Genomic DNA, 10,850 nt, shown 5'->3' on the forward strand with positions numbered 1-10,850 from the left:
CCATTTGCAGACAGTCACCTAGTGATGGCACTGCAGTCTCCTCTGCCACAGCAGCTTCAATCACATCCTCAGTCAGATCTTCCACAGACTCAGGATCCGGTTCAACTATGGCTGAGCAAAGATCAGGACATAAAGACAGTTATAGTTCAGCTGGTGTCTGAAAACCTACAATGAGTCACATGGATCTGCATCGCTCAGGTAAATACTGTTAATGCCAAGTTAAAACATTGCTAACCTGAAGCAGCATATAACGGTTTAGGAACAATGCACTAGTTTTAAATTTGAAACCTGTTATCTTTGGATTTCTCTGTAGATCCAACTAATGAAATGAACCCAACACTGCCCATGTTAGGACTGGTAACCGAGTGCTTCAGGATCTAATTCTAAACATTTTTATGTTGTCCATAATGTAATAACTGTTTCATTCCCTTCATGTAGAAATTTATGCTCGAGTAAAACCAATACATGCAAATCTAAAAACAAAATATAAAATTTGCAACAGTAAAAATAAGATCTGAAAATAGGTAGAACAGGACTGAAAATTAATAATAAGGAAAAGTCAAGTTCAAATATAAAAGGTACCCATGTGGTTCTAACCTAAATTAATTTGAGAGCCAAACTGTTACCAGTTCTGAAATGTATCAACACCTTGTTTCAGACAACAAAAATCTTAATCTGCTAAGCTTGAAATCCTGTGAGGAACAGTCCTGCTGAGGCCTTCAGTCCAGCCTGGCCCTGACCTGCTGCTGAGGGTCAAACCTGGAACAGGTGGTACCTTCTGGTGTTGGTTCAGGTTCCTCGGCATCCACAGCAGGAGCAGAGTCCTCACTACGGGTGAAGGCGTCAGCAGCCTTTTCTTTCAGTCCTATATTAAATAACGCACACATTGTTGGTAGGTGGCATGTAAGAGTAAAGAACAGATGAAGAGTGCACGTTTGTGGAATACTGTCATGTATGCAGAGCCTTTCAAAGGTATCCACATCATGTCATTTTTCCCCTCAGTTTGTCACATTATGACCAGAAACTTCTAGATTTCTACCACACCACAGCAAATTGTGAAGTAAAATGGTTGTAATACTGTATGGTGACTTAAAAAGGTCTTTAAAAAAGAGAGACTTTGTTAATGAATGAATAATTGATTTTAAAATACTGATCACTGGTTACTCAAAACTAAGGAAATCGGGGCTGATTCATTGGTGGTCCACTAGTCTGTTTTAACAACCAGCAGCTTGTCTTGTAGAGTCTTCTGGATTTACCTCCATCCTTCTTCCCATTCGGTTTGTTTGAATGGTTTTGGTTTCCTTTGCAGTCTCCCAGCATTTCAACATTCTAGTATTGTTAAAGTATGGCTCATGGAGGTACAAAAGGTAGAGGTATGGCTAACTTTGTCAATTGAATAATTTTATTTTTACCGTTTACAGTAGATTTTAACTGCATTATGTTTTTCCATTTTCTTCACTGTTAACCAACTTGTACTTATACAATCCAGGATTTCACACGTACATTTTTGTGTTAAAATGTGTAACTACAGATGCTACCCCAAAGTAATGTCAACAGAGCAGTGTATAGAAAATGAAATTGTAATGAAAAACTTGTAAAGTTTACAGTGAAGACCTAAAGCTGCTGTTAGTTTCCTGTGACAACTGTGTAAAACATGTTTTAAAAAATGCTTTACACAAGTCGAAACGTGAGGACATGGAATAGAAATTGAGAAGCATCAAGTCCCATAATGTGTTTGAAGCATGTGTGTTTTCTCTGATGCACGTCTGCTCTGAATAGAGAATGTTTACTGAGACGATGCAGTGGGATTCAGTGTTCTGCTCCATCCTGACTGGATATGAAACGTCATCATCCTCTGGCATCAAGTCTTCCAACTTCATTGAAATCAAACAAATGCTGATACATAATTTACTTGTGAAGATACAAAGAACACAAAACTAAACAAAAAATATATATAAAAAAAGAGTTTTAAACCAGTGAACGATCTTTATTGGCAAAAGAAAAATCTATTTATTCCATCTACCAAGCTAGGTCCATTAGATTCTTCAGTCTAGTCAAAACTTATTGAAAATAAACAAATCAAGTTTAAAAGTGCTTTGATGTGCTGTGTGTTAGGGATCGCAGATCATGACAAAAACAGTACCTAATTTAAGGTACTATTTTTTATTTTCCATCTATTATTTTAGGTGATTTTAGCTACAACATTAATGCTTCTGTAAATGTTAAGAATCAGAACGTAAAAATTATGACATTTTTAATAGAGAATTCTTTTTAATTCTGTGAAAACATTATTTATGGCTTGATTTTTTTCAGTCTGATCCATTTTTTGGGGGAAATTCTGTAGAAAGTCGACACAATTACTAGCAGAAACACTTCAGCCTTCTCACTGATCTCACCTAATGCTTTTGTGAATATTAATATTTTACACTCAGACACTTAAAAATCTATTGAGCAATTAGATTTTCTAAATTCACAAAAAAGTAAGAGCAAAATTAGATAATATGAGATGTTATTGAGGTGTGATTTCATGACTCCTTGCTCTGGAGTCACAACAGTGCAAATGGAAAGACTGGTTTCCATACAACGATCAGCTGACTGCACTGTCTCCATTTAAAGGGTCATATTTAAACAAAGCAGGAATAACAGGTAAAACAGATCAGGACCTATAGTCCCATCATTTAGAGGTTCTGGTATTTATTACACAGGTAACGACTATTCAATATAACATATATTGACTACCAGCCCACCAATCAAAAGTGGCTGGGATTGCCTTTCTTATAAAATGTACAGAGCTCTGAGTTTATTTTTTGCCTCCTTTAACAGATTTCTCAGCTCTAATTTTCTTCCATTTTTCTTTGAGAGTCAATTTCACTTTGTCTTCATTTCCCAGCACTTTTTCCCGTCTTTTCTTTGATTTCTTCTCCCTTCCCTTATCTTTGGTCTCTTCTTCCTTTTCCTCAGCCTTTTCCTTTTGCACTTTTTCCAGAGCCTTTTCCATCTCTTCTTTTTCCATCTTTTCCTCCTCCTCCTTTAGTCTGCTGGCCACTCTCTCCTTCACCCTAGCAGTTATTTCCTTCCTGCCCAGGTCCAGCTCCTTTTCCTCCTCTTCTTTAGCCAGCAGCTGCCTGACTTCAGCCAGAGCCAGCTTAGCCATCTTCTTGGCCTCCACACGCTCATGGATGATGACCAGCTGCTGCTTCAGAGCCTCCCGAAGCTTCAAGCCAACATCTCTGGGTGAAGGGGATTCTGGGACAGAACCATCAACAACACTGTTTGGTGCCGCACCAATCAGAGGAAGGATGAGGAGCAACACCATGCTCAGGTTCACAGCAGGCAGCCATGGGAAAATCGGTTTAAATTCAGGATGGCCATCCACAGCAAATATAGTTGACACCAGTAGTTTACATACACTGAATAAAAAGACATTTTTTCCCTCACTGTCTCAAGTTAAACCAGACCAAACTTCTTGTTTTAGGTTAATTTGAGTTACCAGAATTATTTCTATTTTCCAAATGCCACAAAAGCCTAAGAAACGTATTTATCAAGGTCTTCAAAATTTGAAGTTTACATACTTCCTCCATATTTGGCAGCATTACCTGGTCCATTCCATCGGACAGAACTGCTGGAACCGAGTCAGGTTTGTAGGCCGCCTCATTCTCTCGCTCTCTCTCTTCCCTCATTCTCTACAAGGTCGAGACCAGGGCTTTCTCATGACCACACCGAAAGTCACTATGTAACCTGGCTGTATCTTAGGATTATTGTCCATCTCAAGACAAATTTACAACCAGAGTTTAACTTCCTTTCAACAGAAGAACGCAGCAGCTGCAAGCATCAGTAAATGGTTCCCAGGATGAACCAGACTGGAGCAGCTCCATGACTCTCTTCCTGATATCTTGGTTCATTTCTGCTGACCTTCCCATCGTGTCAAACCAGAAAGCGGTGTGTTCCACGGCCTTGAAGAACATCCTCAGGTGTGACTCCAGTTAACTCAAATATGTCAGTGAACCAATCAGAGGTTTCCAAAGCCATGACATCATCATCTGGACATTCCCTCATCATTTATAGAGACAGTAAACATACAGTAAGCTTCTGATTTTGAAGACATCCATAAATAAATCTGACATTCTCATTTATCGATTCATTTATCAAGTAGTCATTCTGACTTAAAGAGGTTTTTCTGATTCCATTCAAACCATGGGTATGTGTTCAGTGTATGTAAACTTGTGGTTCCAATTTTAATCTGCAAATCTCAACCAACAAGTAAACTGAGAATTCATTCAAATGAAAACCAAGTACAGGTAGTTTTATTTTCACACTTCGTTTAGTCCAAGACCAAAACCATGCAGAAGTGGACTTTAGTCTTTTATCCATTAGTCCATGCTACACTTGAACACGGCACATCTTCATTCGTGTGGCTGTTGCAACTATACCTTTATTAGCTCCTCTGCATGGCCCTTCTGCAGGTTTATCATCTGATGTTGTATAAAAACAAGATAAGGAATAAAAAAACTGCTCTTATTCACCAAATATTTACTCTCGTCAGCTTTGCTTCCTTCGTGTTTCCTTCTCTCCTTAGCTGAACACACACACAAAGGGGAAGAGGGAGAAAAACAAAAAAAAACTAACCATGGCAATAAGTCATTTGATACTATATGCAGAAGAACACACAACAGGTGTTCATTACTGACATTTTCTGAATTTAGTGAGTCGAAACACTTCCAGTCCTGAACAATCCTCTGATCACCTCATGTCTTTATATTACACCTTTAAAAGTTCAGAACTCAAAAGCAACACTGACAAACATTAAATATGAAGATATACATTTTAGTTGAGGAAAAGTATCAGCCAGTCCCCTTGAATCATTGCTAAACTGTAACATAAAATAACTGTCAAGTCAACTACAAAAACACCAAGCATAAGATATCTGGTGTAACTAGGGGTGTAAAGAGATCTCGTCGTATGAGACATTAAAACTAGAGCTGCACAATGTACCATCATTCACATGTCAGTGTGTATGGAGGACCAAAAAAGTATAAATATAGTTTTTCCTTGTCCTTACACACAACTTTCCGTCAAGACATGTGCCGTATTTTCCACACTATAAGGCGCACCTAAAAACCTTCAATTTCCTGAAAAGCTGACAGTGCAACCTTATAATCAGATGCGCCTTATATATGGACCAATATTGAGCCACAACAGGTCTAGCAACTACGGTAAGCAGCTCCTGACTTCATTTTCGGTCGTAGAAGAAGAAGTGCATGCTGGGATAGTTGTCAGAACGCTGGTTTGTTAATAAAGTTTGATAATACATTTAAAGCCAGGAGGGGAGGGGCGGGGGGAGAGAGACAGAGACTGCAGCGGCAGCGTGTGAGTGAAACAATGACTGGGGCAGCCTACTATATAAAGTACTCGGGGATCACTTATTTACAAATGTAGATGTGTAATAATAGAGTACGGAACAAATCAGCAAACTAAACTGAAGGGTCTATTCTATGCGCCTTATAATAATATAGGCCATTCATTGAAGGTGCGCCTTATAGTGCGGAAAATACGGTATATGTTTCCTTTTTCCGTTTCCCTTAAACTAATAATAAATGCTGTATTCATGTTTCAAAATATGAATGAATGGAATCTTTATTTTGCATGGCTAAATGGTAGAGCTGTACTAACAACCCTGCCAGCATGCCTAAGTGGGCCCCATGTGGGGAAAAGGAGGGCAGACATATGGGTCCCATCTGGGTTTGTCTGCGGGTTCCACGGTGGCGCCTCATGGGTGCCCTAAATGGGTTTAGGCCACATAGGCCCACATAGGCATGCTGGCAGGGAAGTCAATGTAATGAAATCTATTTGAACAGTTGGCTTCACTAAGCACTGAGAAGTTATAAGTCCAAAAGATTTAATTAAATTTTAGATCCAGCTTTGTCATGAAAGTAGTTAAAACCACAAAATATTGCAGTAAATTTGAAGTTGATATTCCCCATCACAAATGTTAATAATCTGTAATTCGAGTAAATCTCATTAGATTTCCTTCAGCACAATAATTCTGCTTTCTTTGTAGAATAAATGTGTGGCTTTGTGTCTGGCATAAAATAATTTCATCAATCTGATAATATTTCACAGTTTAGTATGACGTTGAGATACATCACACATCACCAGAGGAAGCACCTCCAGCTGTGGTTTCCACATTCCTACAGCATTCTGGGTACTAATCATTCATGTACTATAACGTTTACATCTTGTTTTATTCCAAATACAAAAGGTTTATTCTTACTAGTGAAGAAAATTTGCTCAATATAAAACCAAAAGTTCTAAACTTGAAAGAGGCATAAAAAAGGCAAATATGCATGCAAACTATACAAGTGTGTAGCAGCTGATTTCAGCTCAGATTTCTGGCATGCAGCGGAGTCTCAACACAGTTCATGATTTTTAAAGTGTCAGCAGGCTTGTGCAGAAAATATACTCTGACCGGCCCAAAAAAATAAAAAATAAATAAATAAAAGAATTGCCACCAAAATGGTCACTGACATTTGTTCGGACCGCCCTTAGCTTACCGCTGTTGAGTTGCTTCGATAAGCTTCTGCAATGCCACCAGAGTTACTTCCATCCAATGTTGCATTAACTTTTCATCAAGATCTTGTATTGATGATGGGAGAGTCTGACCACTGCTTGTCCAGACAAAACATATCAAAGAGTGTCAGTGGGGTTCAGGTCTGAACTCTGGAGGACGATCCATACAGAACACTTCAGTGATCAGCCATCATTCATTTCTTCTGGCCACGTTTCTTTCTAAAAGACGATGCTTCCCCACTTTTCCTTCAACCGATTATAAAACCTTGGCAGTTCATAACTCAGTCATTTCTGCATCTATTTAGTCTGTTTCAAAAAGGCTCAAATTATTGCACCAAGCAGAGAAAACATCTAACATCTTTTACACAATGACAAGATGCGTCTTTCCACATGGTTTAAGACATGAGAACCTAAATATTAAATAATTTGTTGTCAGCTGAAAAATAGTTGCCCAAGCAGTAATTATGGAGTAGGAGGTTTGGACCAATTTGCTTAGTTAAATCCAGCTGGTGACTTTGCTTTGGCTAGGCAGTGTATGTTTAAATTCTTAAGGGCTGATGGAGAGAAAGTGAGAGCAGAGTTCCTGAGGGTCCTCTCCATTCCAAGGCTAAGGAGCTGACATCATAGGAAAAGATCGGCTGATGCAGGAATTCAGTCAGTAAAGTTTGAGGTCCAGCTTTCCATCAGTGTTCATCCTCTCACCCTCAGACTGCTGCAGCAGACGGCTGGCCAAGTCTGCCAGGGGCGCAGTCAGTCTGGCCTACGATTGGAACTAGTCAGTTCCAATCGATCTGCTCTGATCGATTGGAACTGAATCACAGTTCCAACCTGGCCTGCATCACTGGCCTGAACCTGAATGGGACTGGTGAGACTGAAGTGAAGGGTATGGGTTTGTACAGAATGGAGCTGTTCTTCACAAAGGAACTAAATTCCACTGAGAGAAAAGGCTGGGATAGCAAAACCCTGGCTTGGAGACGTTGGGATCTATAAAAAGTTTGAAATGATAAAAGACAGAACCTGCTAAAGCAGGTAGGAAGAACATTCTGCACTGTTCTGAGCAGCTGCTGCCATTGCTACTGGTTCTGTAGGCCCACTATGACGATCTTCTGACCCTTATTTCCATCCTCTTTAGCACCTCTCTGTCTGACTTCTTCCTCATCTTCTTCCTCCTCATCCTCCTGCTGACCATTCATGACTCCTGAGGTGCCATGATCCTCCTCGTCCTCCAGGGGCTCCAGTGGGTTTATCACAGCGTACAGGAAAGTGAAGAAACTGTTTAACCAATCAGAGCCACCTTCCTCCACTTCTTCTAACCAATCCAGAACCTGGGCTTCCCCCTGACCGCAGCCCAAACTGGTCAGGCCTACGCAGACAAGAGGGTGAGGGGGAGTTCAGGGACCAAATGTGTGGAGGTGATAACCAAAAGTAGTGAACAACATACATAAGGTGGAAAAAAAGAAAGTTTGATCAAATGAAGGAAAAAGATGTGCTGAGGAGGGAAGAGAGGATGGAGGAGAGGAGAGAGAAGGAGGGGGAGAAACAAACGGAGAAGGTAAGAGAAGTTTAACACGAAGGTTAGGTGGTGAGGGAACTGTTCACATCACTAGAACCAGTCAGACCATCTGCACAGGGAGCGCTGCCTGGGGCTAGAGCTAGGCTAACAGAAAGAGGGATGCCTATGGAGAAAAGAATTACACTGATTGCTATGTGCAGACAGCAATGGACACACAGTACATTGAAAGCTGAAGGAAAACTAAGGCTGGGCTTACTGTGACCTCACAAGGATACCAAATAATAAATCAAATTATTTGCTAAAAATGTAAATCTAATCTGCTTTATGGGCAGTGGAAGAACACCAGCAAACCTAATAAACATGTTATTTGGATGCTGAAAATAAATTGATAAATAAAATAAATAAATCCTATAAATAGGAGTTAGAACTCCTATTTATAAAGTTCCAATTATGTTTTCATGTAGACCTGATTCATGAATACATGTCTTAAAGATTCATGTGTAAAAAACCAAAATATGTATATATATTTCAACACATCTAAAAAGGACAAAGAGCCAATCTAACATTCCATTTCTGATGGACTGTGTGCTGTCGGTGGGGGCACAAAGGAGAACATTTATACATGGTCCAGAAAAGCATTTTACTCTGCTCCTTTATAATACAACATGTAGTATAATTAAATATTTATACTACATATTATTTGCAAAATTACTGCTAAGCATAATTTATGGTGTCAAGCCAGGTGCAACTGCTACGTACAGTTGCACTGATTGCTCAGCAGTAACAGGAAGTGACTGATTTTCTGTTTGAACAGCTGAACACAGTGGCTGGCAGATTTGGAACTAAAATCTTCTACAATCTTCTCCTGGTCTATTAACGCAGCATAGAGAGGTAACTGATCAAATGTAGCAGCTAATAGACAGTCAAAACTACGAGCTGGATCTGACGTGTCTTCTCATCAACAGTTTAAGCTGCTTGATTTCTGAAAGGACAAATGTGACTTTAAGGTTTGAAATCAACATGCAGCCGCTCTGCTTCTAAGCCACAGTGGCAGGCTGCATAAGGTCAGTCAACAGGGCTTTGATCACAATTATTTAAGAAAAAAATATCAATCAATTAATTGAATCAAAACATAATCATAATGTCATAATTTTAAGTTCTCGAAATTAACATTTTCTTAAAACTGTTAGTCCGTTTACATGAAGTCACTGGCCTCTGCTCTACCGTTTCCAAACAAACATGGCTGATAGAGCATCAGAACTTCCTGATGAGGCGCCTTATCAAACTTTTTGGATGTTAACTTTAAGTAGAGAAATGATGAATAGACATCTGGACACTCAGTTTTATTATGAACCACAGCAGCAAAGCACAGGAGCCTGGGGTTAAAGCTTAGTTGAGGAGTTAATGTGAATATTTAACTGAATCAAACTTTAAACACAAAATCCAAAAAGAATACAGACACCAAATGAAACATCATTTTAAAGTTAGTTTCTGGCTGTTTGGTTGTTTTTGACATGCATTTTTTCAGATGGCAATAGCAGCACGGGGAGGAGATGGAGACACATCACCTGCCTCATATTATACTGTCACAACATGGTGACAGTTTTAAAAATGTAAACAAAAAATATTTTTTTTTTAGAAAAGTTGCATACTGCAGCTTTAATGGTGTATAGCAGCAAGAACTTCCTCTGTTAAAGTAAATCCCTCAGAGTGTTTCTTCATATTCGCAGGCACACTGATTCATCTTTATGACTGACTATTTTAGCAAAATATCAGTGATGTACAAGAAATGCTTTAAAATGCAGTCGTAGCTTCTTAATGGAATGAGATCTACATATCGACCAATTTCGGTTCAATTTTGGGGGTTTTGGCAAATCAATCCAACAACCTGGTTTTATGGAAAACAAAATGACTTCCAACTGTAAATAGAATGATATTCACACAAAAGTTTGAAAGCTGGCGTGAGCCAGCTTGTCAGTCAGTCTAGTTTTATCCTGAAACTTTGTCAGAAGTGCTGTAATCAGTGAAACATTAATCAGCAATATGATGGCACTTGACAAAATGTAATGTTTCATTTGTTGACTGTGTGTTCTATGACTCTGTACTTTTTTGTTTTTATGATGTGAAGGACTTGTTGCTAAATGAACTTGATTTGATTTTGCTACAGAGAAAAGAAGGAACAGGAAGAATGAGTTTCTAGGTGAACATCTGAGCCAAGTTATGAGACGAAATATCATCCAATCATTATTTAAGGCTGTTTCAAGGTCCTGATGAGAACAAGCCGCATATCATCACCAGTGAATGCAGTGCTGGTTAAAAAGAAATAAATCCACTTGCCTAGAAGCACCTTGGCGTCCTCCACATCAAAGTCGCCATCTCCATCAGTGTCGTACTCCGCCAGTTTACCTACAGAAGCCACAAACACACGGAGCCATCCAGAAACAGAATTACTGCATCTGTCTAATCAGATAACATTCTACTTTCCTACTGAAGCTCAGAAAATGTTATCCAATTGGACTAAGCAAAGAAATGAAGTTAGTCTTGTAAGTTCATCATCATGTTATCACTGTTCAGTTTTTCTACCAGGATTTTAGTATGTGCTTCAGAAGGAGAGTCTAAACGCCACGTGTGTGTAAAGTCTTGGAAATTGTATTTTATGATTAACTTTTAGAATGCTGCAGTCAGCTGGCTGACTGGTTCAGCCCCACATTTAGATCCTAAGGGGAGGGGCCAGACATTTATAAAATGATGCTAGAAAATATTCTGGTCA

General features: G+C 39.2%; 1 protein-coding gene across 1 annotated transcript; it reads right to left on the minus strand.

Moving 5' to 3' along the window:
* Positions 1 to 1,380: 1,380 nt before the first annotated feature.
* Positions 1,381 to 4,383, minus strand: LOC108167110 (stress response protein nst1-like). Its single transcript, XM_017310118.1, has one exon. It carries the CDS (start codon positions 3,314 to 3,316, stop codon positions 2,801 to 2,803), a length of 516 nt encoding a protein of 171 aa, XP_017165607.1. The 5' UTR covers positions 3,317 to 4,383; the 3' UTR covers positions 1,381 to 2,800.
* Between the last annotated feature and the right edge of the window lie 6,467 nt (positions 4,384 to 10,850).

This window comes from Poecilia reticulata, linkage group LG17 (genome assembly GCF_000633615.1).
Source record: "Poecilia reticulata strain Guanapo linkage group LG17, Guppy_female_1.0+MT, whole genome shotgun sequence".
Lineage (NCBI taxonomy): Eukaryota > Metazoa > Chordata > Actinopteri > Cyprinodontiformes > Poeciliidae > Poecilia > Poecilia reticulata.

Coding starts and splice junctions, on each gene's coding strand:
- LOC108167110 (XM_017310118.1), bottom strand. CDS start 3,316: ATGGTGTTGCTCCTCATCCTTCCTCTGATTGGTGCGGCACCAAACAGT.